The 23,711-nt window shown below is 38.6% G+C and overlaps 2 protein-coding genes and 1 non-coding gene across 4 annotated transcripts in view; 1 reads left to right on the top strand and 2 right to left on the bottom strand.

Annotated features, from left to right (window-relative positions):
- Positions 1-1,737: 1,737 nt before the first annotated feature.
- Positions 1,738-1,808, bottom strand: Trnag-ccc (transfer RNA glycine (anticodon CCC)). Its single transcript has one exon. It is a non-coding gene; the product is annotated as a tRNA-Gly (tRNA).
- A 374-nt stretch (positions 1,809-2,182) lies between these two features.
- LOC139738098 (mapk-regulated corepressor-interacting protein 1-like) lies at positions 2,183-15,250 on the top strand. The gene is made up of 6 exons (XM_071648764.1): positions 2,183-2,270; positions 5,271-5,319; positions 10,583-10,734; positions 11,571-11,621; positions 12,079-12,132; positions 14,233-15,250. Exons 1-6 carry the CDS (start codon positions 2,219-2,221, stop codon positions 14,301-14,303), a joined length of 429 nt encoding a protein of 142 aa, XP_071504865.1. The 5' UTR covers positions 2,183-2,218; the 3' UTR covers positions 14,304-15,250.
- Positions 15,251-19,829: 4,579 nt separating this feature from the next.
- Positions 19,830-23,711, bottom strand: part of LOC139738047 (formin-like protein 3) — a 78,363-nt gene continuing 74,481 nt past the window's right edge. For both annotated transcript variants that reach the window (XM_071648710.1, XM_071648709.1), the window contains 2 exons: positions 23,160-23,324; positions 19,830-22,819 (listed from right to left, as the gene is read on the bottom strand). In XM_071648710.1, coding sequence (XP_071504811.1) covers positions 22,349-22,819; positions 23,160-23,324 — 636 coding nt within the window. In that variant the 3' untranslated portion in view covers positions 19,830-22,348. The remainder of the gene's footprint in view (positions 22,820-23,159; positions 23,325-23,711) is intronic.

Raw genomic sequence — 23,711 nt, 5'->3', positions numbered from 1 at the left:
AGAGTCTTTTTAATTCATCACCATTATAATTTGGATCTGGTCTTTTATGTTGCTATGTCTATAGGGCAATTACCCCCTGGGCAATTACCTGGACCCTTCCCCTGACCCTAACCCTAATCCTAATCCCGAACCCAATATCTAAACCTAACCTTAATCCTAATCCTCACTTTAACCTTATCACTAACCAGTAATTAGCTGGGGGTAATTGCCCGGGGAGGTAATTGATACGATTGTAGGTATGGTATAATTGGAGATTTGAAATAAATTTGGTGGCTTGAAGTATGCTACTTGATGATGTAACATTGCTGAATACTTTTGTGCCTTTTGATATACATGTATACTACATTTTACATGCATGTAATTATATTTGTGTGCTTGTGTGTGTGAGTGTGTGTGTGTGTGTGTGTGTGTGTGTGTGTGTGTGTGATATCATGTAAAGAATTGTGTGAAAGGGGAAAGAGGGAGAGCGTGGAGTGGAGATCCTAGCTGGAAAGTTCTTCCCCAAAATCAAACTTTCGTTCATGACACAATTTGACGATTTGGCAGAGTTTTGAAAGCTCTTTCATTGATGATGTGATCATCCTTGTTTTTTTGTTTGTTTTTTTTTGTTTTTTTTAGCTACAAGCCGTCTGGCCCTCCTGCCAGGCAGGCAACAACGATCATAGAGGATAATCATAATAAAGATATAACACATTCAAACAGCACATGAAATACGGCATCTGCTAGCTGTGTCCATCATTACAGGATTAACTTGTCTTTGTTAATAATATAAAAATAGATGATGTTCAAGCAGTTAACCAGCAGTCCTTACGTGTTTACATACCATCATATTGTTGGCATCAGTGTATGTGACAAAACATGAATTAAATAAATTTTGCATCAAAATTTAAAGTTTTAAAAAAATTTCTATTAGTTTGAAAAGAGGTTGATATAGAAGGGTTTTGAATGCTATGTCCAATGTAAAGTACACGACAGGTATAGTTCAAACACATTTCATTGTTTATGGGCCTTTGCACCAATTGAATTAAATAAAGATTTCTATTTAATCTTATTATCTTGATTTATTTGGCCATACTTAATACTGGTACATGATTGCAATGTAAAACAGTCGTACAGACAATGTATCGACAGTGAATACATACAGTATAGAATAAGATGTATAGGAGTGATACAAGGGCCATGGCTCAAAACAAAGTAAAAGTAAAAAAAAAAACCAACAAATTATTCTGTATTAATACCAGGAAGCATGCGAGCCTTCATGATTATGTCACTCCCTATTACAAAAAAGATTGTACATATACATACACATATATGACATCATGGCTTAATGGAAAAGTGTGCAGCACACATTGTTCAAATCCCCTTATCTCTCTCTCCATCCCTCTCTCTCATGTCAATGTAACTTTTGATAATCTCTGACCTTCTACAATTTGAAATGAAAACAAAATAGTCAAATTTGATTACTGTAAACCTATTCCTTATTGTAAGAAATACTGTTGTTGATTTTTCTTCTCAACAGTGCCATTGACCTACACTGTTCCAGAATGCATCTCAATGTTGAATCATGGTCAGAATCTGGTAAATCTGAATGAAGTGGGACAGGTTCTTTCTTTTGCTTCTTCTTTTTTTTTTTCCTAAAAGGGGGGGGGGGGGGGTAGAAGTAAAAGGTTAATGTGTCAAACTCTTTTGTGATTAAACGCGTAGGTTGGATACTCGTATCAGGGAGCAAAAACAAGGTGCACTGCCCGGGAATCGAACCCGGGTCGCAAGAATGGGAATCTTGCATGATACCACTACACCAGCAGTGCTTATGATCGGTGAAGTTGAACTTAATGTTTATAAGGCCACTTACTAAATACATATCGATTATTTCGGGTGTAATCGATTATATTTTCTTTCCCCAGTTGATTAGACTTATTTTAGCAGGTAGAATATTTAAAGAATGTTAACATCTTATGAATATCTTTTTACAGCTAAAAATAAGAAAATAAATACAAATAGGAAATTACACAATAATTGATAATATACAACTGTATGTGATTTTATTCAGGGAATTCAATTCACATTTTTATATAAATGTTGTCAAAATGTCTTATTAGAGACTAACCTGCACGGATTCCGTTCAGTTCATCGTCTAAATGATCGATTCTCTTGCAGTGTATTTTCGTAATCCATGCTCTTGAGAAGAGAATGTGGTCGGCCTGGGGTCCTCACAACAATGTATAAATTGGCTCAAGGACCCAGTAAATTCAACGTTCAGAAGAGGCGAGGTATGTATTTTATCTTGTACGTGACCTAGATAATTTAGTCATTTTGTTTCCAATGCACACAGTAAAATTTTACGAAGTTCTCACCGATTTAGAAGTGGAGAAGAATTGCGTCATTTGACCAGCACTCGGCAGCAGTTGTCATCACGCAGTGCGCACTTGCTACCGTCTGCTGAAATTTAGTTACGCAGGAGATGAGGCGTGTTATGATTCCTGGCTCTGCTGCTGGGCTGCTCTACGCTGGCTGGTGGTGGTGCCGCCGCAATCCCTGCCATTTAATACTGAGTATACAGTTCCCGCATGCATGCAGGGCAGGCCATGCCGGTAGTTTGTGAAATGGCAGTGACTGAGCTTGAGTGAGCATGAAGGTGGTGTGGTTAATTATTCACATAAGACAGTAACGTTAGAGGAGAATTGGAACGCATTTAAAAGGAAGCTATTCATACTATTAGTTCTTAGCAGTGTTGATTCAAATGTCCCTTCAAGGTGTAAGACTCTTAAGAGTATACTTGGGTGACCCGCACCTCGTCATAGTTAATGTTTGCCCATATTTGAATCACATTTCGGCACTGAAATTCTTTGAAATCCAACTCACATACAGGAAAAATGCTGAAAATTCCAATGGAATCACAAGTTCACTGATCAATATTGAAAATTTGCAGCTATCATCGTCGAACGCGAACGATGCGAAAAAGTTGCGCGCTAAGGAAGGGGCCCGCAACTCGTCACCCGCTCTCCCATAGACTTGGCACGTAAAAGACGTGTGCTGGTGACAGTGATGTTCCCATAGACATACACGTAAAAGATGCCTGCGGGTGACTTCTAACACGTATTCCTATAGCCCTATGAAAATTTCAGATTTTCGCGAAAAACTGTTCGGTTTTCACCACAATTTGCTTGGTTGTGGTAGCCCTGCCTACATGTAGTTTCAAGCGTACAGAACACAGTCCCGGGCATACATTTTTGTTTAGTGCGCTCAAAACAATTTTAAGTGGGGTGACGGTATTCGGGCCCCTGACGAGGTGCGGGCACCTCACTATACTGTATACGCTATAATTTTCGCGTACATGAATTTTCGTGAATTACCGCTGTCACACATTTTCGCAAGTGGTTAAATTCGCGATTGGGGGACCAGAGAAAATATGAAGTGGCAAAGAAGTGTGAATTTTCAACGTACCAGCAAATAAGAATGATACTAGTTTAGTTATACACTGCATGAAGAAAACTTTACCAAACTCTGCGAACTAGTAAGTTAGAATACAACATTTTTGAAGTGGTTAAGTCCATCGCGCTAGATTTCTGACGAGTGGTCCCCTTGCGATAATGGATTGGCTCTGTACAGTATTCGTAAGTAGACGTCAATGTGCGTAAACAAGCTTAGGCAGTATGGTCTGTTCGGTAAGTCGTGACATGGTATACTAGTACTGAAATGTTCGTATCATCAAGGCAAGGGATTCATTTTGGAAGGTAATATTTTCGCGTGTTGTTAATTTCGCGAATAGCTCCCGACTCGCGAAATTTGCGAAAATAAAACCCCCACGAAATATATAGCGTATACAGTACTCTATTTAATCTTCCTTGGATAAATGGAACCCTCAAGCGATTAATTAGAAAGAAAAATAGGGCATTTTACAGTGCCAAAACAAATGGATCTCAACGGAACTGGTGCCGTTATAGGCAGCTTCGTAAGCAAGTCCAAAAAGAACTTTGAAAAGCTGAACGATATTATGATGCTTTGTAGAACTTTCCTGACGATATGTCGCATGCAAGGCTTGACATTGCGGTGGCCCAGTGGCACGGGGCCATTAAAAGATTTATCATGCCAGGTTAGTGTTAGAACTGATCATGCCAGGCCACCAAATTTTGACAAAAGTTATAATTTTAGTGTCCTGAGCACGCAACTACAAAATTCTCATGTGTATTGTGTTTCCTTTAATTTTTGGCCGAAACCTTTATACTTCTGGCCACCAGAATTTCAGATTTAAAATTATAATGCCCTGAACAAGCCCTTACAGTATCAGTTTAGAATCAAGCTCTGCTGCAAGATAGTGCATCAAATCTAAATTTTAAGCACTCTCTGTATAAATAGACCAAAAGCCTAAAAGGTGTTTGGATTCAGTGTATCATTTACAATTTATAACAACATACTGTTCAGTTTTATTGTAGCCTCAATCAGTCCATTAATATGTGTATGTATGAATATGATGAATGTACTGTATGATGTCTTATTGAATAACTTAAACTTCACCCTCATTGTGTAATGTATTATGCAGACCCATATTAAAAGAGGGAGAGAGAGAGAGAGGGGAAAGAGACTATAAAAAGAATATGATATACATCATTGCATAGTACAGTCAACCTTGCCATGAAGTCGAATCTATTTGGACTGAAGAAATAGCTTCGACTTAAAAAAATTCGACTTATGAGGGGTTAAAATCAATAAAATATAAAGAGAAGAGGACTCGAAACGACCTTCAACTTAGGCGATTATTCGACTTAGGCGAAGTCAACTTAAGCAAGGTTGACTGTAATATTATTCAAAACATGTGAATCCTGATTTACCATGTGCTGATACACGGAATGCACTGTAGCAACTCTTTGTAGCCATGTTTCTCCATTATATGATTGCTTGGCAAGTCAAGTTTAACCATGTTTGCTATATCATCCTACTCTCCCTTTTGAGCTTTACAACAGTGTTTTAATATCATGAGTTAGTTTTTTTAGTGTGCGGGGGGGGGGGGGGGGGGGGGGAGGGAGGGAGGGATGAGGGGAGTCATGGCTGTTATTTGAAATACATTTTTTTTTAAACAAAAGAAAGTGAATTCTGCAATCTGATCAGATTACTGTAGTCCTTACATTTTACAGTGTAGGTATGTACATTGTAGATTTGTATAGACCTACATGTACAGTGTAGGTCCTTGAAACATTTACCTGGCAATGGAAAGACCAATTGAATCATGTTTTCTGGACACTGAGGACTTTCTCATTTCCTTTTCTCTGCAGGATTGCAACAACCTTTCGATGACGGAGAGATTGACCGTAGCATGATCAAGTAAGTGTACTGTTTGTGTATGAGTCCAGTGTTGATCACTCTTGCCTCATGTAATGTGAAATTGAGTTTCAAATGTGAAATGAAGTTTCAGTTGTGCAGGAAGAAGTACTATTGTAATTGTACGTACTGTACAACTGTAGGTATCACATGAACTTGAAGTCAGTGTTGATGAGGTACATAGTTAATCATAAGGCAAATAAATCTTGAAAGAGTGATCCTGCCTGATACATTTTTCATCTGGTAATGGCACTATTTTTGCTTTGTGCATATGTGTACTTTTGTACATACACACACTGTACCTATTGTACACTATTGTATGTGGTAACTGATTGTGGCAGGTGTGTGTAGCAGTATTGAATGTGTAGACATTGCTTGTATGCATTGCTTACATTTCTATGTGCACAAGGAACTTTGCAATTTCAAAGAAGAAATATGGTACTTCATACTGTGTACGTGGGACAAAATTTTGATAGATCTTGACATTCAGTGTTCTTTATCCTGTTGACAAGTCATACACTGCAGTGATCTCCTACTTTGACTCCAACATTGCCCTCTTAAATTGAACATTTATGGGAAACTTCAGAAAAAAAGAAGGGAGGGGAATGGGGCTAGATAAAAAGCTCTGTAAAGGCAGTCAACACAATGTTCTTTGCTAATACAGTTTAAGCATGAATACGGTATTTCACCTATTCTTTTCATTCTATGTAAATCTCACATTTTTTGCAAAGTCTGCATAATGTAAATCATGCAATAGTGTACTAAGTTTGCATCATTTACTGAGCAGCCATGTGTGTACAGAAAAGGAGCCAAAGTATTATTTACAATAGTCGGCAATGAATTTAATGTAATTTTCTCTCTTGATTTACAGTGTACACCTTTATGCTTTACAATATCTTGATACATACCATAGTACACCTTGCAGTACGTACATGTACAATGTATTGGTTCACTTGTACTACATGTATAGTGCCTATAAATGCAAAGTAGCCACTATGATGGATTTATGGAGGGTGGGTTTTTTTTTTGCCATTCCCACTGTTCCTTGCATTTGTCCACATGCACCACGCATGACCTGTTCTAAATGGGGCTGAAAGGATGCATCCAGCATCATACAGTTCTCTAGCGAAGATAAGAACTTGCACAAGTATCTTCAAGAGGCTTTAAAGAGAGAGAAAGAAAATTTTTGTGGTAGATCATAATTGACCACATCCTTATTAAGTTTGCTTCCTGTGGTATGTCCTATTCCTAAAAGTGCAAACGCTATCCCTTTGGTCCTCCCATGTGTCATGGTCTAGCTTTATGTGTTGGGGAAAGTACTGTGGTATTGTTTCTATGTTCAGTATTTGTGTGTGTGTGTGTGTGTGTGTGTGTGTGTGTGTACGTATGCATAATTGTGTTTAATAATTTGTGGCAGGTCCCAAGGAGTACCATGCTGTACATGTGCCTTGGAGGGAGTTACATTGTATATAAGCAGTAGAGCTCATGTGGTATGGTGTGCATGGATAGGTTATGGGATGGGATCTGAAAGTGCACTGTAGATTCAGAATGTTTTAAGGTGCACATATTCCCAGAAACTCCAACTCTCCCGTGTTCGATGGGAGATCTCCCGCCGAAAGCCCATTTTTGCAAAATATCCCGTTCTCCGGCTTGAGATTTAATTTCTCCCGCCCTGGCTCTGTGTCTCCCGATGGAAAGAATTTCTTACTTATTGCTATCGTATGTTGAAAAAAATAAGCCTTAGATATCACCAGAGAGCATCTAGTACCCTAGGAACTTCGCACTTTGCACACATCAACTTGGAGTCTCCTGTTTGCTAGGGGTTTCAGGCGGAAGAATCTCCAGATCAGAAGGTGCTTTGAGTTGGAGTCTCTGTATTCCATGTATTGGTCTTTGTGTGCCGGTATGTATAGCACAGCTATATACATCTGTAACAATTTGATCTTCGCAGTGCATTGGGACATACATTGTAGTCCTACTCCGTGAGAGCATGAAAAGAAACTGACTTTTTCTATTGATAGGTCAAACTTTGATCTTGATAGTTGAATTATTAATTAGCAGCGGTCCCTCTGAAAATGAGTACAGTTGTAACTGGAGAATATGTTGTGAAAGTACAGAATGTTGAAGAAAGGCAAGCCTTCGTACATCTTGTGTTGATGCACAGTGCAAATTGATGTGAAATTACCCCAGTGTACTCTGCATTTTCCCATTAATACTGTTTGGATGCACTGGGGGTACCTTCACGTTATGGTGCCGTAAGAGGTCACATGATAAGGTCAAAAGTCATTTGAGGTCATACGTTAAAGTTTACTTGCAAGACTCTCTTATCACACGTAACTCAGCACATGTTGCTACAATGGCAATCAAACTTGGGTGATGGTAGATGTCTCTTGGGAAGTTGAAGGTAACCACAAGGTCAAAGGTCACAGACAGGGGTCAACAAACTTTTAGGGCCCAATGTTTTTAGGGCGCATTTCGTTTATGGCTCATTACTTTTGATCCCTTTGTCCGTTTGTGACCAAACTTAGATGGAAGATGTCCCTTGGGGAGGTGAAGGTCGTCACAAGGTCAAAGGTCACAGACAGGGGTCAACAAACTTTTAGGGCCCAATGTTATGTTTTTAGGGCACGCTTTGATTGTGGCTCATAACTTTTGATCCCTATATTCCTTTTTACACTTGTGTTTCTTAACCCCGGACTTTCTCTGACCCAGGACTATCGTTAGTCCCGTACCAATTTTTTCAGCTTTTTACACTGGCCAATTAGTCCCGTACTATCTCTTGTCCGGGACTAAGGAGAAAACTGACCTTTTTACACTCGTATTTCTTAGCCCCGGACTTTCCAAACCACAAGAATATTCATGATTACGCTGTGTACTGTACACGTACACGCACGCACCGGCAGCACTTGATTACCTCGTTTCTGATTGGTCAGTGAGGGTCGGACTTCGTCTCCGTCGCTTAGCCCAGGATTATTTTTTCGTTCTGTTTACACTCACTTGCTTAGCACCGCAATTGCGGTGCTAACCCTGCTATTTTGCAGGGCCAGATAGTACCGGACTATCGGTGGGGCTAGCCCACTTTGGCAAAAACGAGTGTAAACAGAAAGTGGGCTAAGGATAGTCCCATACCAACGGTGGGGCTAAGGCCCCCCCCTTAGCCCCACCGTTGGTACGGGACTAAGCAAAAATTTGCAAGTGTAAAAAGCTCTTTTGTCCGTTTGTGACCACACTTGGACAATAGATGTCCCTTAGGGAGTTAAAGGTCATCACAAGGTCAAAGGTCACAGAAAGGGGTCAACAAATTTTTAGGGCCCAATGTTAAGTTTTTATGGCGCGTTTCGATTATGGCTCATTACTTTTGATCTCTTTGTCCGTTTGTGACCAAACTTGGATGGTAAATGTCCCTTGGGGTATTGAAGGTCACCACAAGGTCAAAGGTCATAAGCAGGTCAATTAACTTCTGGGAGTTATAAAAAATATTAATTCCTTGTACGCGAATGGGCGAGACACAATTTGGCACTTGCCTTGTCTTAGTTCTGAACATGGACAAGTTGATTTTTTTTTGAGGGGGAGAGCTTTATATTTTCCTTCTTCGTAAACATGAAAATGAAACAAAGTATGGGTACTAGGATGACAATGAGAAAATCTAGAGTAAACCTGTGTTAGAGTAGTACATGTACATTGTGATATCCCATAAATGCCATAGAATTCTTCTCTTACGTGTACACAGTTTTGACTAGTACCATTTTAACACTTTCAAAATGTTTTAAAAATGGTTCTTTTTTTTTTTCTGCGTCTCTCTCTCAGGGATTTGGGATTTTGTTCGATTATTCACATGGACACATAGGATCCTTCAGTATTCATGCACTGTATATCGTCGCTGGGGCGACAAGACCTCGTACAAGTATCTACAAACTGTCAAATGTTCAGGAGAGCCAAAAAACATGGCGGCCAAAGCACTATACCGAATGGGATAGCCTTTCCTTTGACATGCTTTGGTGGCTTCATTTTTGGAGTAAGACAATTGGGATTTGGACAGGACATCACTTAACTCATTATTTGACCATTAATCCAAAAAAAGTCATTTTCACCAATATTGCAGATACAAGGTCTTGTCACCCCAGCGACGATATGACTTTCAGCAAGTTCAGTAATTTAGGCCCCCTAACTTGGTTTGATCTTGAAGCAATTCTTGTCTACATCTGTACATGTACAGTTGAACCTCTCGTATTCGGACAAGTCGGGACCGGGGCTCATCCGGATAAGGGATTTGGCCGGATACGGGAGACTCAATGCTTATACATGTACATAACATACAAATGTACTGATGTAGCCCATTGTAGTACCACATGATACTGCAACCTTTTCATTGTTACATTTGGGGATGTTTAGGGATGTTGAAATGTCTGAAGGTAAGCAGTTTGGAAGGAAATTTGATGTAATGTATGTTAATCATGTTGGAAGTAATATGTAATTCATGTGTGTTTGGGTAGGAGTTGTCAAGGAGATGGGAATCCTCCTTTCCTCCCGTAATTATTTTAAAAAAAATCACGGCGAGATTGCGTCCGTATAATAGAGAGATCCGGATAAAGGGAGGCCGGATAACAGAGGTTCAACTGTACATTGTTATTCAACTTTTTCTCAAGAAAGTTCAGAAGGCATGATCTGTTAAATGAGTTTTGTCAGAACATGTTTTACATTTGAATAACCCACAAGGCTTTGATGCCTTGTGTAACTGTTCAGTTGATTGAGGTGGATAGAAATGTAGACTCCCGTTGTAACAAAGTCATCCGGACTGACACTTTTCTCTCATTATATCAAAATTTCGTTATAGCCAAACAAATAACAATTACGCGCGATAAAAATACATAGTAGAGCCGATAATATTGCAGCCTGAATTTTTATTTCGTTGTAACCGGACGGTCGTTATAACAGTGTTCATTATAACGGGAGTGCACTATTATCAAGGAGTCAAGATTGCAGATTAACCATACAGTATGTTACAGTGTATGTCATCATAGATATGCTCAGTTATTGTTGACTGTTGACCCTTATTTAAATCAGTCTGCAAGGTGCTACAAGCACATTTACCTGTTAGGTGCTGTAGTGCTGCTAAAGGTGGACATTTGTCCTTTAAACATGTGGACAAAATTTCTGTAGGCAAGTAGAAAAAAACCCCCAAATTATTCTATCTTTAGTCCTGCCCTCCAATATGCAATTTGTTTCTTATTTCTAATAGCATTTTTTCCTCTTTTTAAATGATCAGCCCACAGACTTCACCCAGACCATCATTCAGCAGTGCTGTTATATCAGGGAGGAGGAGGGACCATCATTCATCAAGGGCACATTCAGATCCAGGTCTATCTGTGGACCACTATGGTCGGGACCACTATGAGCTAGTCAAGATGTTGAATGAGCGTGAGTCAGTTAATTTGTATTATAGTCTTTATACTGGCTAGGCTGCTATCCACAGCCTATGTACCAATATGCCCATGGCAAATAAGGTGTATGTATAAAGACGTTTGCTCAGCTGGTTTTCATGTATTTTTCTGTTATTTATTAATTTTGCAGGGATGTGAGAGCTGTCTGTGATAAGGCAAATTCGACTAGTTATTGTATTGTACTGCTGCACATTAGTATGAGGGAGACCCTGACAAAAAGAAATCCAACTTTCACCTGTATCAGCTGACAAGGCTTGACAGAGGACATTGTAGTATCTAATCTAAATTCTGAGTGCATGAAATGCTGAGCATGTGGCCTATGAAAGAGAGACAAAAATGTCTTGTTCATTATTCTCCTTTTTCTCCTCCTTGTCTTCCTCGTCCTCCTCCTGTCCTCCTCGTCCTCCTCCTCCTTCTTCTTCTTTTCTTTCTCTTCTTACACTTGCAAAATTTAGCATTGGAGAAAAAAAACCTTGTACAGAGCTCTATTACCTTGCTGGTGCCTGTCAAGTACCCAGTATGACTGTTCTGTGTTCTTTGTCAATGTAGTGACATGATCATCCATACAAACAGTTCATCAAAAAAAGAAGAAGATGAAAAATAAATGTTAATTACATTGAACTGAGTGTTTCTTGTGCACAGTGCAACTAAGTGTTGATGCTCAATCTGTGTATTCCACTAATGGAGAAATAAAATTCATCTGCCACATGTTCCTCTATAGGAAATCACACAACTATACTGAAATTCATGCATGCTTGTTTTCATAGGCAATAGTATTGATTTGTGACTTCTTTCTTTGTGTCACTTTTCCAGAATGGGAAGTTACACAAAAGGAGTTACACGACTTCAGACAAGGCAGAAAAGGTTGGTTTCACTTTTTGTAACTCGACTCGTTTACATGTTAAATATTGCATTCAAAATAAATGAATCATTTCATTGTAAAAATTATTTTCTGTCATTAATGTGGTTTGGGATTTTGAGTGGTTAGGGTGAGATTTCAAGACAAACTACTGAATAGCCAAAAATGGTGTAAAAAAGAGAAAGAATGGACCAGTGTGTAAATGACACCGGTGGGATATCTACACCATTTATACGCAATAACAACAACAGAACTCACATTTGCAAGCCTCTTGTACATGTATACATAATTTATAAACTTATCAAAATACAACCTGTATTGATATTATTGCAGTATTGTGATTATGCATACACATGTATACATCAGTTACAATCTTTTTTATTTTTTTGCCAGACTCTTTTTTGCAGTTTTTATTGGTCAGCTATGTATTCTCACATTTCTGTTTGTTTTCACCTTTTTCAGGGGCTATATGTGTTGAAGAATTCGTTGACAAGGAAGAGAATCCCTCTCTTAGACGTAAGTTTAAGTATAAAGCTTGAAGTTGCATATAGCATGTAAAGTGTAACTCTTGTAGAGCAGGTAGGAAAATGCAAAGATACAGCATGTATACAAATTGTATGTTTTTAAAGGGTGTTTACAGTTCTGTTTGAGGTGAGGATTTAGCTTTTAACGTTTTGCGAGATATTCAGAAACCACTCTATTTGATGTCAAAGAGCATGCAATTCTAAGGGGTTTCAAAAGTTTATTTGATGAAAATTGGTTTTGAAATGGCTGAGATATCCAAAAACAATGTGAAACAAAGAGATCCTTATAAAAGGCGTGGCCTGTCGCCTCTTATTATTATCACATTTTTGGATATCTCAGCCATTTGAAAATCAATTTTCATCAAATAAACATTGAATCCTTCTTAAAATTACATGCTCTTTCATATTTCATGAGAGGTTTCTTATTATCTCACTTAGGAATGTTCAAAACGTGAATCCCCACCTCAACCAGTACTGCACAGTCCCTTTAACACAAACTGTTGATTTTGCTTCCTGCTGTAAGGGTATCTGTGAGTTTGGCATGAAGGATCAAATTTAGATTTTTCCCCTTTTTCAGTCATGAGGACAATATGTGTATTGATACTCCTTCATCCATATAGGCCAATAATTCATGTGATTTCTGGCACTTTGTTGTAGTTAGTTTTATTGTTGAAACCCACTCTCCCATGCTGTCTGTCCTTTTATATAGCTCCTGTGACCACCTGTGGTTATGAAAGGTAGTGTCTTATGAAAGCTCTCCTTGCCACAATGAAAGTGGTTTAAAAGCCTGTAGTGGTTTTTACTTCATTCATAGCACTGGCTTTTAATAGGAAGGGGGTACTCTTGGGCTCTTTGTGCTTTGGTTCTTTATTCAGCCGTCTATCCATTCATCCATTCGCCCATCCATCCATCCATGTACATTTGTAGACTTCTATCCCAATCAAGAGAAGTGAACTGGGCTTTTATCAAAATCTGTACGAGAGTGAAAAGTGAGAAAGTTCAGAATTGAGTACTTTTTAGCTCAACTGTGCAGACATACCATAGCTATTGTCAAATTCAGATTCATTCATCTTTATGAAATAGATCTGTAGATATTTCATCAGACATGGTACATGTTCACAGTTTGAAATGGCAATCCAGCCCTTCGATTTTGATAGACATAAATTCTTTGAATGCTAAAGGTTAGCAGTTACTGTCTGAAACATACACTGTAACCCTGTTGCATGCATAACTGCAAGAAGTATTTGGCTTAATTTACTAAGCTGTACACTCTGATGTATTACGACAGAACAACTTTCGAATTAAATTTGGAGCACACCATGTGAAAATTTGAGGTTAAAGCTCAAGCCACAATTGTGCAACTCATCTGTTTTCTCATGAGCCCTCAAAGTACATGTTGGGTTAAATGTGATCAAAGTTGTTGTGCATTAGCGCACAGTGTACACAATGCAACATATTGTGGGCAAATTAATAAATGAGAGGTGTGTGGCATACATCTTTAAAGTACCAGAATTCAAATACTATGTGACATGTGAAAAAACAGTGTATTCACCAGTCGCTAGCCATAATAGGTCTTCTTGATACAAATTCTACACTTGTCCATTTTGTTGGATGCCAAGAGTAAAGATGAATTTTAAAGTGGGACCTTAGTGTGATGTCAAATGTGAAAAAAAAAAATACAATTAATTGGGGAATGGCTTATTCTATTTATCTATGCTTCTAAATCATTATCTTAATTCCTTTTTAATGTCACAGCAACATACAAAATGTACATGTAGCACCTGTGATTAAGCAAGCAGCACATAGTCCAACTGAGAATGAGCTCTACAAGAGCTAAAATTCACTGCATTTTATTAGGAAGTAACACAATGTCCTTTAGGGGCAGTTGTTTGTTCATTAATGGAATCTTTTATAGCTGTATGTTGCAGAGTAGTAGTGGAGATACTAAGTGACAAATAGATTTGATAATTGCTGAGGTTATGTGACGATTGATAACAAAAGTCTTGTTGATTATTCAATTAAATGCAGTGAGTACATTTATAATTTTGACTGTGTGTTTTTTCTATGTCTCCCAATATTTCTGCATCAATAGATTTCAAGCCATTTGACTGGGACAGCCTGTGCATAACTCGCATGATGCCAATCAACGACAGAGAGACGTAACCTCAGTCCTGGGAGTGCACCATGCTCCATTGAACTGCCAGGATGTCAGTCCTAGAGAACTGGAGACTCGACTCCGTCTGGGCCATAAAAATGAAATAACTTGACATAATATGTTAATGTGTAATATATACTGCTGTCCTTCTTTGGTCTAGCCTTGTGGGAGCTGACATTGGAATCCAGTGTCTGGCCGTGCATAGTGGGGCATTTTGGAGTACTTTTAACTAGTATTACAGAGAGCATAATTATACAGTGCACTCCCGTTATAACGAACATGGTTATAATGAAATTCCTGTTACAATGAAATCAAAATTGTCACCTATATATCTTTATATACTATGCTGTTCAATTATTATGAAATTTGGTTGTAAAGAAAGAAAACCGCCAAACTTTGTTGTAACGGGAGTGCAGTGAATGTTGAAGAATTGTCACAAACTATGCACCATTAACTAAAACAGAATGATAAATATGAGATTAAAAAATTACATTAAAAAAAGAAAACTGAAAGAGAAAAAAAAAACCCAAAAGTGTTCTTTTAAGACGAATAAATAATGACCGTACAAAGAGAAATGAATAAAGAACATTCATTTCACTTCTTTACCAGTTTGCTTATGGTAAGGAATTGAAATGGATGAGTAGTCCAAGGGATGTAGTTGGTTGTTTTTAGGCAGAAGTTGGACAGTGTATGAGTATCAATGCAGACAGACAAAATTTGATTTTCTGCAACCAGTCCTCCACTGTTATTGTGTTGCATCCAGCCTTCATTTTCAAACCTTTCCACTGTGTGATCTTGTTGGTGCTATCACTACTTGATAGATTGATGGTTGCAAACTTACCAAAAATATGGGAGCCATTTGTACCATCATGAATGTTTAGCTCTCTATTTTTCTTTTCCCAGTCCAGTTATTATGTCAAGCATCATACATGAGTAACCTGAGTAGAAGCTCAGATGACCTACAGAATGATACTTGTGAAGGCATTCTGCTTGTAGACTTGTCTGTGTGAATTCACTATAGAGAAGGCCATCCTCTTGCAAGTTTTGACTGTAGCAATGATGTCTGCAGAGTAGAATGATACAAGACCAGGGGGGTGTTTCATAAAGCTGTTCGTAAAGTTACGAACAACTTACGAGCGACTGGTGATCAGTTCTTGTGCTGAACTATGGAAATTCTGATAAGTATAGCACATCACAACTGATTACCAGTGGCTCGTAAGTTGTTCGTAACTTTACGAACAGCTTTATGAAACACCCCCCTGGTATTTGTAACATGCATACACAGAAGGAAATTTATATGTAAGCAATAAGAAAAAAAAAACAACAACAAACCTTGTTTAGAATTTTCTTGCAGTTCAATGCATTTGAAATTCCGGTATCAGTATTGAAAGTACTTACCAGCTGTTCTGATGTGTTCTGTACTTACATGTTTCGGTACTGTTTAAGTTTGCTTCAGTCATGATTTGAAGTCCCAGTACTCACTCTCAGTGTGATTGCGAAGTCAGTAGTCATTTCGATATGCAAGGCCTTCATTGATGCACGACTCAGGAATTGGACAGAAATTTTTATGGCTACCATGTTTCTGCACAAATGTTGTCCTACCTGTGTATGTAAATTTACTGAAGCTTGTGTATTACCCTTCGAAAATGACTTTGGGCAAATATTATGTAGTTTGATTTTTTTTTTGATTCTCTTTAATTGACTGTTAAAGGCCCTGCAAACCTTTTTGAAGGAGATTCTGCAGTGAATCCAGCACACATTTAGGTAAATAACTATGATTGATTTTTTATTTGTTTTCGTCCATTCATCCTAATTTCGTGGCATCGAACATTGCACCTCAAGCAGTGAAATAATAGTAATGTTCATTATTTGTTGTCCAAGCAGTAAACTCAGACACACAGTGGTAAATCAGAGTTACTGACTTTCATAACTGGTGAAATGAGTTGGCGATCTCTCCTCTCCAGGAACACTGTATAGTTAATACATGATTTCTTTTGAAGTTTGACCTTACCTCAATGTGCCAACTGCTTGTTGTGATAGATGAGAAGTATGCATCACAAGAAATAGGTCACTTGAACAATGAATGTTCACTTGAAAGATTGAGTGCCTGTTTTCTTTGTTTTGTTTAGCCTCCACTCAATTCATCTCTGCTTTACAATGTATCATTGATGTTTTGATAATAATGATATGTGCTTTCAATACACAAATTGTACTTATGTGGTTTAGCGTAGGCACTGGATTCCTGTGCTCTGACATGAAGCCACAATAATTGCATTACTGTTTGAAGTACACTTTCAGAAATACTTTGTCCGTCAGAATACAAAAATAATGGATGGCAGTGGGACTCAGCTTGACTGCCATGTGAACCCATTGTATGTAGCAGGGTACTAGCAATACATTGTAAAGGTGGGATTGACATCATCTGGTAGTTTCCTTCTGGTGCACTTTGTTCCTGTGTATGCATTGTAAAAGATACCTATTGTCTACTCATGTATTCTTCATTGTTTCCATTGCCCTAGTGCTGTAAAGTTGGACATTTAAAATTTGACAAAAGTCACATTGTAAATATTCAACATGGAAATACCCTCCCCCCCTTTTCTCTTTTTTTTCCCCCCTGCTGTTTTTGGTCTGAAATGGTTGTGTCTCACTTTCAGATTATGATTTTAAGCTGAGAGCTACAAGACTGGGGTTGCACACTTGAAACTGCAGACCTTGTCACTCTGGATGTCAGATGGTGGGGTGCATGTGTGTATTCATTGACCCTATTGAGTACCCTCTGAGAAGGTTTCCTGTAACCTACAAATACTGTACTCTAATAGTGATTTGACAGTGCACGGACTATGGCTAGATTTTTAACTCACTCGACAGTGTGTGGACGTGTGTTTTATAGTTAGTCACGGAAAACATTGTACAAATCAATGTGAATATAGGTGTATGTAGAATGAATGCCAATTCTTTTTGTGTGTCTGTATATGTGAGGATTGAAGATTTTTAATGAAGTGTGTTAGCACATCTTGCAGAGTGATTTGTCCATACAATGTATAAATGTGTACATGTACATACCTCTGACTCTGCCTTAATGGAACACCCATCCGACTGTCCATATTCGGGTGCAATTCTATATTCAAATATAAAGATTCAAGTGCTATATTCATGAAACAGAGTGGATTTAACTTTTATGTGAGATGTTTTATGATACATATAGCAAATAAAAGTTTATTATGTGGTAGACAGTTGTATTCTTGTGTGCGTTTATAACTCTGGCATTTGAGCTTGACTGTGAGTGTGAAACATAAGTAGCATCCATGTGAATAGCCAATGTACGTGTTAAGAGATGGATTAGCCACAAGATGACATCATTTTCTGTCTCAAGTGGGGTTTACTGTGTAACATGATTGTATTCTTTTTCTGTCATCACAATATGATGCAATATGACTGTAGTAGCTTCGTTCCTGTTCCTTAGCAATGCTATTACATGTATAGCTGTCGAGGCCCCCTGCATGATTGTTGTCTCTTAAAATAAAAGGAACAAACTTACATATGTACTTATGCAAGAGAAGGTGGTAGGAATGAGTGTTCCCGTGTGTCGACTTGGGATCCTGTGGATTTTAGAACGAGGAGGGAATGTTGATGTTGATTAGGTGGACTTGTGGATAGATTAACATTACCTCTGCTACGTATTTAATCCTGTCACACACACACACACACACACACACACACACACACACACACACACACACACACACACACACACACACACACACACACACACACACACACATACCACCTGTCTTCCAATGTTATAGAAATGCACAGCTTAAACAAGAAAAACAATTCGAGCCATCAAGTCCCAATCACTTTGAAATTTGTTTGTCCATTCCTTGCAATGAATATCAAATCAATTTTGTTCTCCCTTGGAACGAACCTACAATTGTATAGTCTACCCTGTAAGGAAATCAAATAGGGATCTCGCTCTGAAAGGCAAGCTAGTTCCTCAGCGAACGAATGCTACATACATGTATCTGTTAACTCTCCCTCAAACCGCTCAGTGTTGTTTTATCTTTGTATGTACCCCATTATGTCAATATGTGCATTTTAAGTGTTTTACCTTTGTGGGCAGAGTGCAGTGACTATATGAACCATAGTTCATTATGAGATCTTTTGTTTATCATTTTTCTTCAAACATGAAAACGATCGAGGATTGAGAATATTTTTATACAAGCAGATTTAATACATGTACCAGAATGATTTTGATGCATGGAACGCATCAGCAACGGATGTTTGCAAACTATGGGAAGCTGTTCATAGTTCAATTTTGTTCGCAAATACATTGTATCACCTAATCAAGACAAGTGTGTGATTCTGTGTACATGCACACCAAAGCTGAAACTACAGTGAACACATGTACATTGCCAAGAAGCGTAGAAGATGGGTCACAAGACAATGGTGCCATTTATTGTAGGCCTACATTATGGCGTGTAGGGGGGCCCTACTGGGATAGGAACTTACCAATCTAATCTAACGTTCTAATTTTATGTTTCATTCGATAAAACTTCTAAAGTTTGATTTTTAAAATTTTACTTGGTTGATAAACGTATAACATGAACTTGAAATGTCGTAAAGTAGTAACACATCAAGCTTATGGAGATGATATGCAACCTAATTTGACGATCGATGAAAAAGACAGGCCGCGGTGGTGGGAGCGTACCTTGGACGTCAGCACTGTTACTACGCTCATTTCATGTTGTCTGGACCTGAACTGTTTGCAATGGAAGCACAGTAATCATTGTCTGATTTTAAAGCAAACTTTTCCAGTGTGCAAACATCATCTAGCCATGGTTGTCAGGTAAAAGGTGGCTTTGTGTCGGTATATTAATGTTAAAAATACCTCCCTCTATAGACTACCTATAACCGTGCCCATCAATGCATATCTATTATATAGATGTATCTTTTTCACCTTATCTATATCTCTCTCTTTAGATACAAAGAGGGAGAGAGAGAGAGATACATAGATATAGAGAAAAAAAATAAATCTGGCTATATTACATACAATCTATATGATATAATCCTGATCTGTGAAATACTCGATCCATTTTCCATTAAAAAGTGTCAATTAGTGATTCTCATACAGCTTGACTTTTGGTCATAACCTCTCTAAAAGCGTAGGTAGGAATGACAATCAAGTAATCGTCTCCCAAATTGTGCAGGCTTTTTCCAAGAAAGAGGGGGGGGGGGGGGGGGATTGGAGGGATTGTGTACGCACGGAAGTGCCGAGTCATTCATTCGACAACATTTCTATTCAAATACTGACTGCAAATGTTGTATTGACCAAGTGCCAAAGGTGGCTCATGAGTACCCTTGAAACGACAGCTTAGTGCGAGGAACTGTCGGATCAAAGTCGCGGTTTGAAAATCGTCCCTTCAGCATAGATGATCAGAGAGGTAGAATTGCATTTATGCCGGAAGACTTGTGATACTTGTTTGCTGCAACCACTCGGTAATCTGCATCGGAAGTACCTGAACAACCCCAGAATAATCTTGTTCAACTTTGTGTCAAAAAAGAAAAAATCTACACCAAACACACATAGAAAACCACCAAAGCACACTTGGGCGGACACAGACATACACACATACAAACTACAGTCAAATTATTTGAGAAACACCAGTTCCCAAATCGTGTCAAAAATATCTCGACAAGATGTATATGCGTGGTCCTCAAAAATTTGGTAATTTCACAATTCTGAGATTGCAACATATTGTATCGACATCACTTTATTCAGCTGATATGTCAACATCATCGATATTTGCTTCAAAACAAAATACCATACTTATTTCCTGAATCGAATGACCGAAGCAGGATTTTGGTCAGTTTCCGACATCGTGTCATTTTAATGCTGCCGGTTCAGAGAATACATGCACTGTTTATCAAATTTGTGGCATATTTATTGCATGCGGCTCCTAAATTCTGTTATTGTCTGATTTTCCTCGATTTTCACTGATCTCTTATTTGTTGCTATTTAGAATGTCTTTCCTTCGGGTAGACTTCACTACCTTCTCGTAACACAAGGTATAAAAAGGGGCATATTGATGAATACCTTTCCCTCCAACAAACTTAGAAGTAAACAAACAAATATAGGTGCTAGCCGTGGCCGGTGAACAATTAACAAACGGGTCTTGAATCGATTGGCGAGCGCTCACAGCGATCTACCCCCTCCCCAGACCGGTCATAAATTCTGCGTTTCATCTGTGTATATATAAGGGATTAGCCTATCATAACAGGAAAATACTGGGTGATATTGGTGTGACATGAACTTGACTTAAAACCTCTTTGCTGTAGTCAGTGTTCCGGGATTCCAGCCATGGAATCATGGCTCAAACGTCTGTATTTTGAGTGTTTGTATCTGTTTTTAGAATAATGTATAATATGATGGGTCAAAGGTATATCCACGATATCATATAAAGAATATTAATGCGAGGATATCAATATGCTTCAGCTTACTACAATGCACATGGAGATGAGAAACAAGAAACACGTATTAAAAAACGATGTACGTCAAGACGTTTACAGTATCACTTGACCCTTCTAAGACATTGTACGGTAACAACGAAATAAACACCACAAATCAAATTACATCTTTCCATTAAGCATCTAAAGAAGCCTGATTTTTTTTTAAAGAGGATTCGGTATCGGATCTTTACCTTTTAGAATACGGATAAATCACCGCCCACTAAAAAAAAACCCCAAAACAAAACATCTGAATGTTCGAGAACACGACCTGATTATCGTATGTGCAACATCTCAGTCTCGAGGTTCGCTGACTCTATATCAATTATGAAGTGATGTTTTGATGATATCACAAAAGAAAACAAAATAACTTTATGCAAAATAGTCGGTTGTATCAGTTGGTGATAACAAAAACGCAATCTTATCCCAATGACACAAAGAAAAAAATGAACAAACTAATATCTGTTTTCATGGAAAATATCTTATGTAATTTTTGCCTTTTGTATATTGCATGCTTAACGCCAATATAGACATGATAGATGTGCTTTCCGATTATTGTGGCATGAGCGGAAGACAATTTGCGATATATCTCCGATTTGTATTTCCTCATAATTTTTATGAACAATAACTTCATGCTATGACGTAAGAGCATTTTCAACAAACGTTAACAATGTTTCAATAAATCTGTATACGGAAAGGACATGAAATGTATACAATATAACATTTATAAACATGCATCACTTTGAATTTCATACGAATCCTTTGTATCCTCGATATGAGCGTCATACCCTTTCTCATCATGCACACTGTCTAAAAAGTTTTATACTTCAACCTCTATCACTCTTTACAACTCTTTGTAACCATTGGCCTGCAATGTGTAAATTCGCAAATTAGACAAGGAAATGCTTCTATACAGCTCTTTAAAGCCTGTGTCTCTCCGAGACACTTAATACACCACAATATGACATTCGTAACATGATTCCGACACAAAAACTTACAGCGTTTTGATAGCATTTATCTGATTATATACAGCTTGTTCGATTTACAATAATGAAAAGGATGATATTATATACAACATTGTGGCCCGCTTTACACTACGTAATGCTTTATTGAATGACTTCTGTTTCAAGGAACTACGCAGGATATCATGTATCTAATAAAGGATATAGCACTAAGAAATATGTGCACTGAACTTATCACGGTGATTCTAATATCACCACGCCTACTGTCGTTGCAGGTTTTGTACTTCAGTGCACACAAAATCTGAAATTTTAAGCCTTCAATTAGCCTAAGGATACGCATCCTCGTACATACCGCATTTCAGGTGACAATTCTTGTCATGTGGCAATTTCATAGATTGCAGTGATATCCATCAGCAGTATTTCAGTGTGTTTCGATCAGTAGAGTCCACACAGCGTCTTTAATTTCAATCTTTGTCCAGTTGATATATGAGAAGTAAACGTTATTATTAAGTAGCATGATGGAAGAAGCACACGTTTCCTTCATAGGAGTGTGTTTGTTGATATATAATTTATGCTCGGCGTTTGGCTCACTTCAGCCCATCATACAGTCCCCAGAATCTGGAATTACCGTCCGCCGTTGGTTGGACGCTGTTCGAAGCGTTGGGCTCGTTTTTCCTCGCCCGCATAACAACTCCACCCGACTTCTCGATATCGACGACCGACTCTTCGTCCGTGGCGACGTAGGGCAAGCTCCGCTCGGACTCGTTGTCGGCCGATGACGCCATTGATGTGATGCCGGAGTCGGACGACGTCGGTGAGTCTCGCCTCGAGCTCGCGGCGGATTCATTGCGCGATGCGGACCCGGCAGATGACGGGGAGAAAGAATCCCGAGTGGAGCGTCGGGTCAAACCGAGACGGCCGGAGATGCCGGTAGCCGGTAGCTCTCCACTTGGGAGACCGAATTGCCAGTTCCTCTCTTGGAAGGAACCACTTTTGGAGAGAGATTTTCTGGTAGGTTTCACTTCGAGGGGATGCGCCTTGTTGTCTCGCTCCGCCGCCTGCATCAAGATTGAGTGATGCGTGACTAAATGGCTAACACCCTGCTTTAGAAATAGCGTCGTAGGCTATAATATCAAACTTCACAGATACGTTTACACAGGGGACCTAAACTCAGTAGGCCTTGACAACGTTTTCGGTGGCCAGCAAATCAGAAATTCTCACGTAACAATCATCACATTCTTACAACATATTTTAATGTCAGTGAAAAGAGACTTCTATCATAATCACATCTGCATTTTTTTTTCGTTTTCTCCCTCTTGTGCTTTTTCTTTCCATAAACACAAAAATGTGTCATTCTGACCTAAAAGACCACACAATACATTGTGCTCCATTACCTACCAGGTACTGGTCCCTGAAGCTCTTGAAGAGTTTGAAGAAGTTTCCTGGCTCTATCTGCTTGGCGCTTTCCCCGAACATGGCGCAGGTGTACTGGTAGATTTCTTCCATCTTCTTGAAGCCCTCTGAGAGGGCGTGGATGGTATCCGATGCGCCCAGGTAGAACTGGTGGACATGGCAGTCAAGGAATATTTGACCACAACAAAGATTCATACACGCAAGTGTCATACTTTTGCATGACAAGCATAGTGCACGTGATAGTGCAAATCTTATCATGATAATAAAAAAAAAATCCTACACTCTAAACAGTGAAATGTATGAAAAATCAACATTTTAAATGTTAATTGTCACTCCTCCAACCTATTGAAAATGTCTAATTTATAAAAAAAAAACCCAACGAAATTGTAAATCCAACATTTTGAGGGTCAAATCTAGCAATCATTCAAGGGTCGAGGAGTTTACCATTTCATTTTTTGAATATAGAACCATCTCTTGGATAGCAGCTTGATAAATTAGTAACACACACACACACGCACACATGGTTATGTGCTATTT

The sequence above is a fragment of the Diadema antillarum genome, unplaced genomic scaffold (assembly GCF_040938485.1).
Source record: "Diadema antillarum isolate AM-2024a unplaced genomic scaffold, OU_Dant_1.0 seq00000720_RagTag, whole genome shotgun sequence".
NCBI lineage: Eukaryota > Metazoa > Echinodermata > Echinoidea > Diadematoida > Diadematidae > Diadema > Diadema antillarum.
The sequence above is the reverse complement of the archived record's forward strand: the minus strand, read 5'-3'. Positions and strand labels throughout refer to the sequence as shown.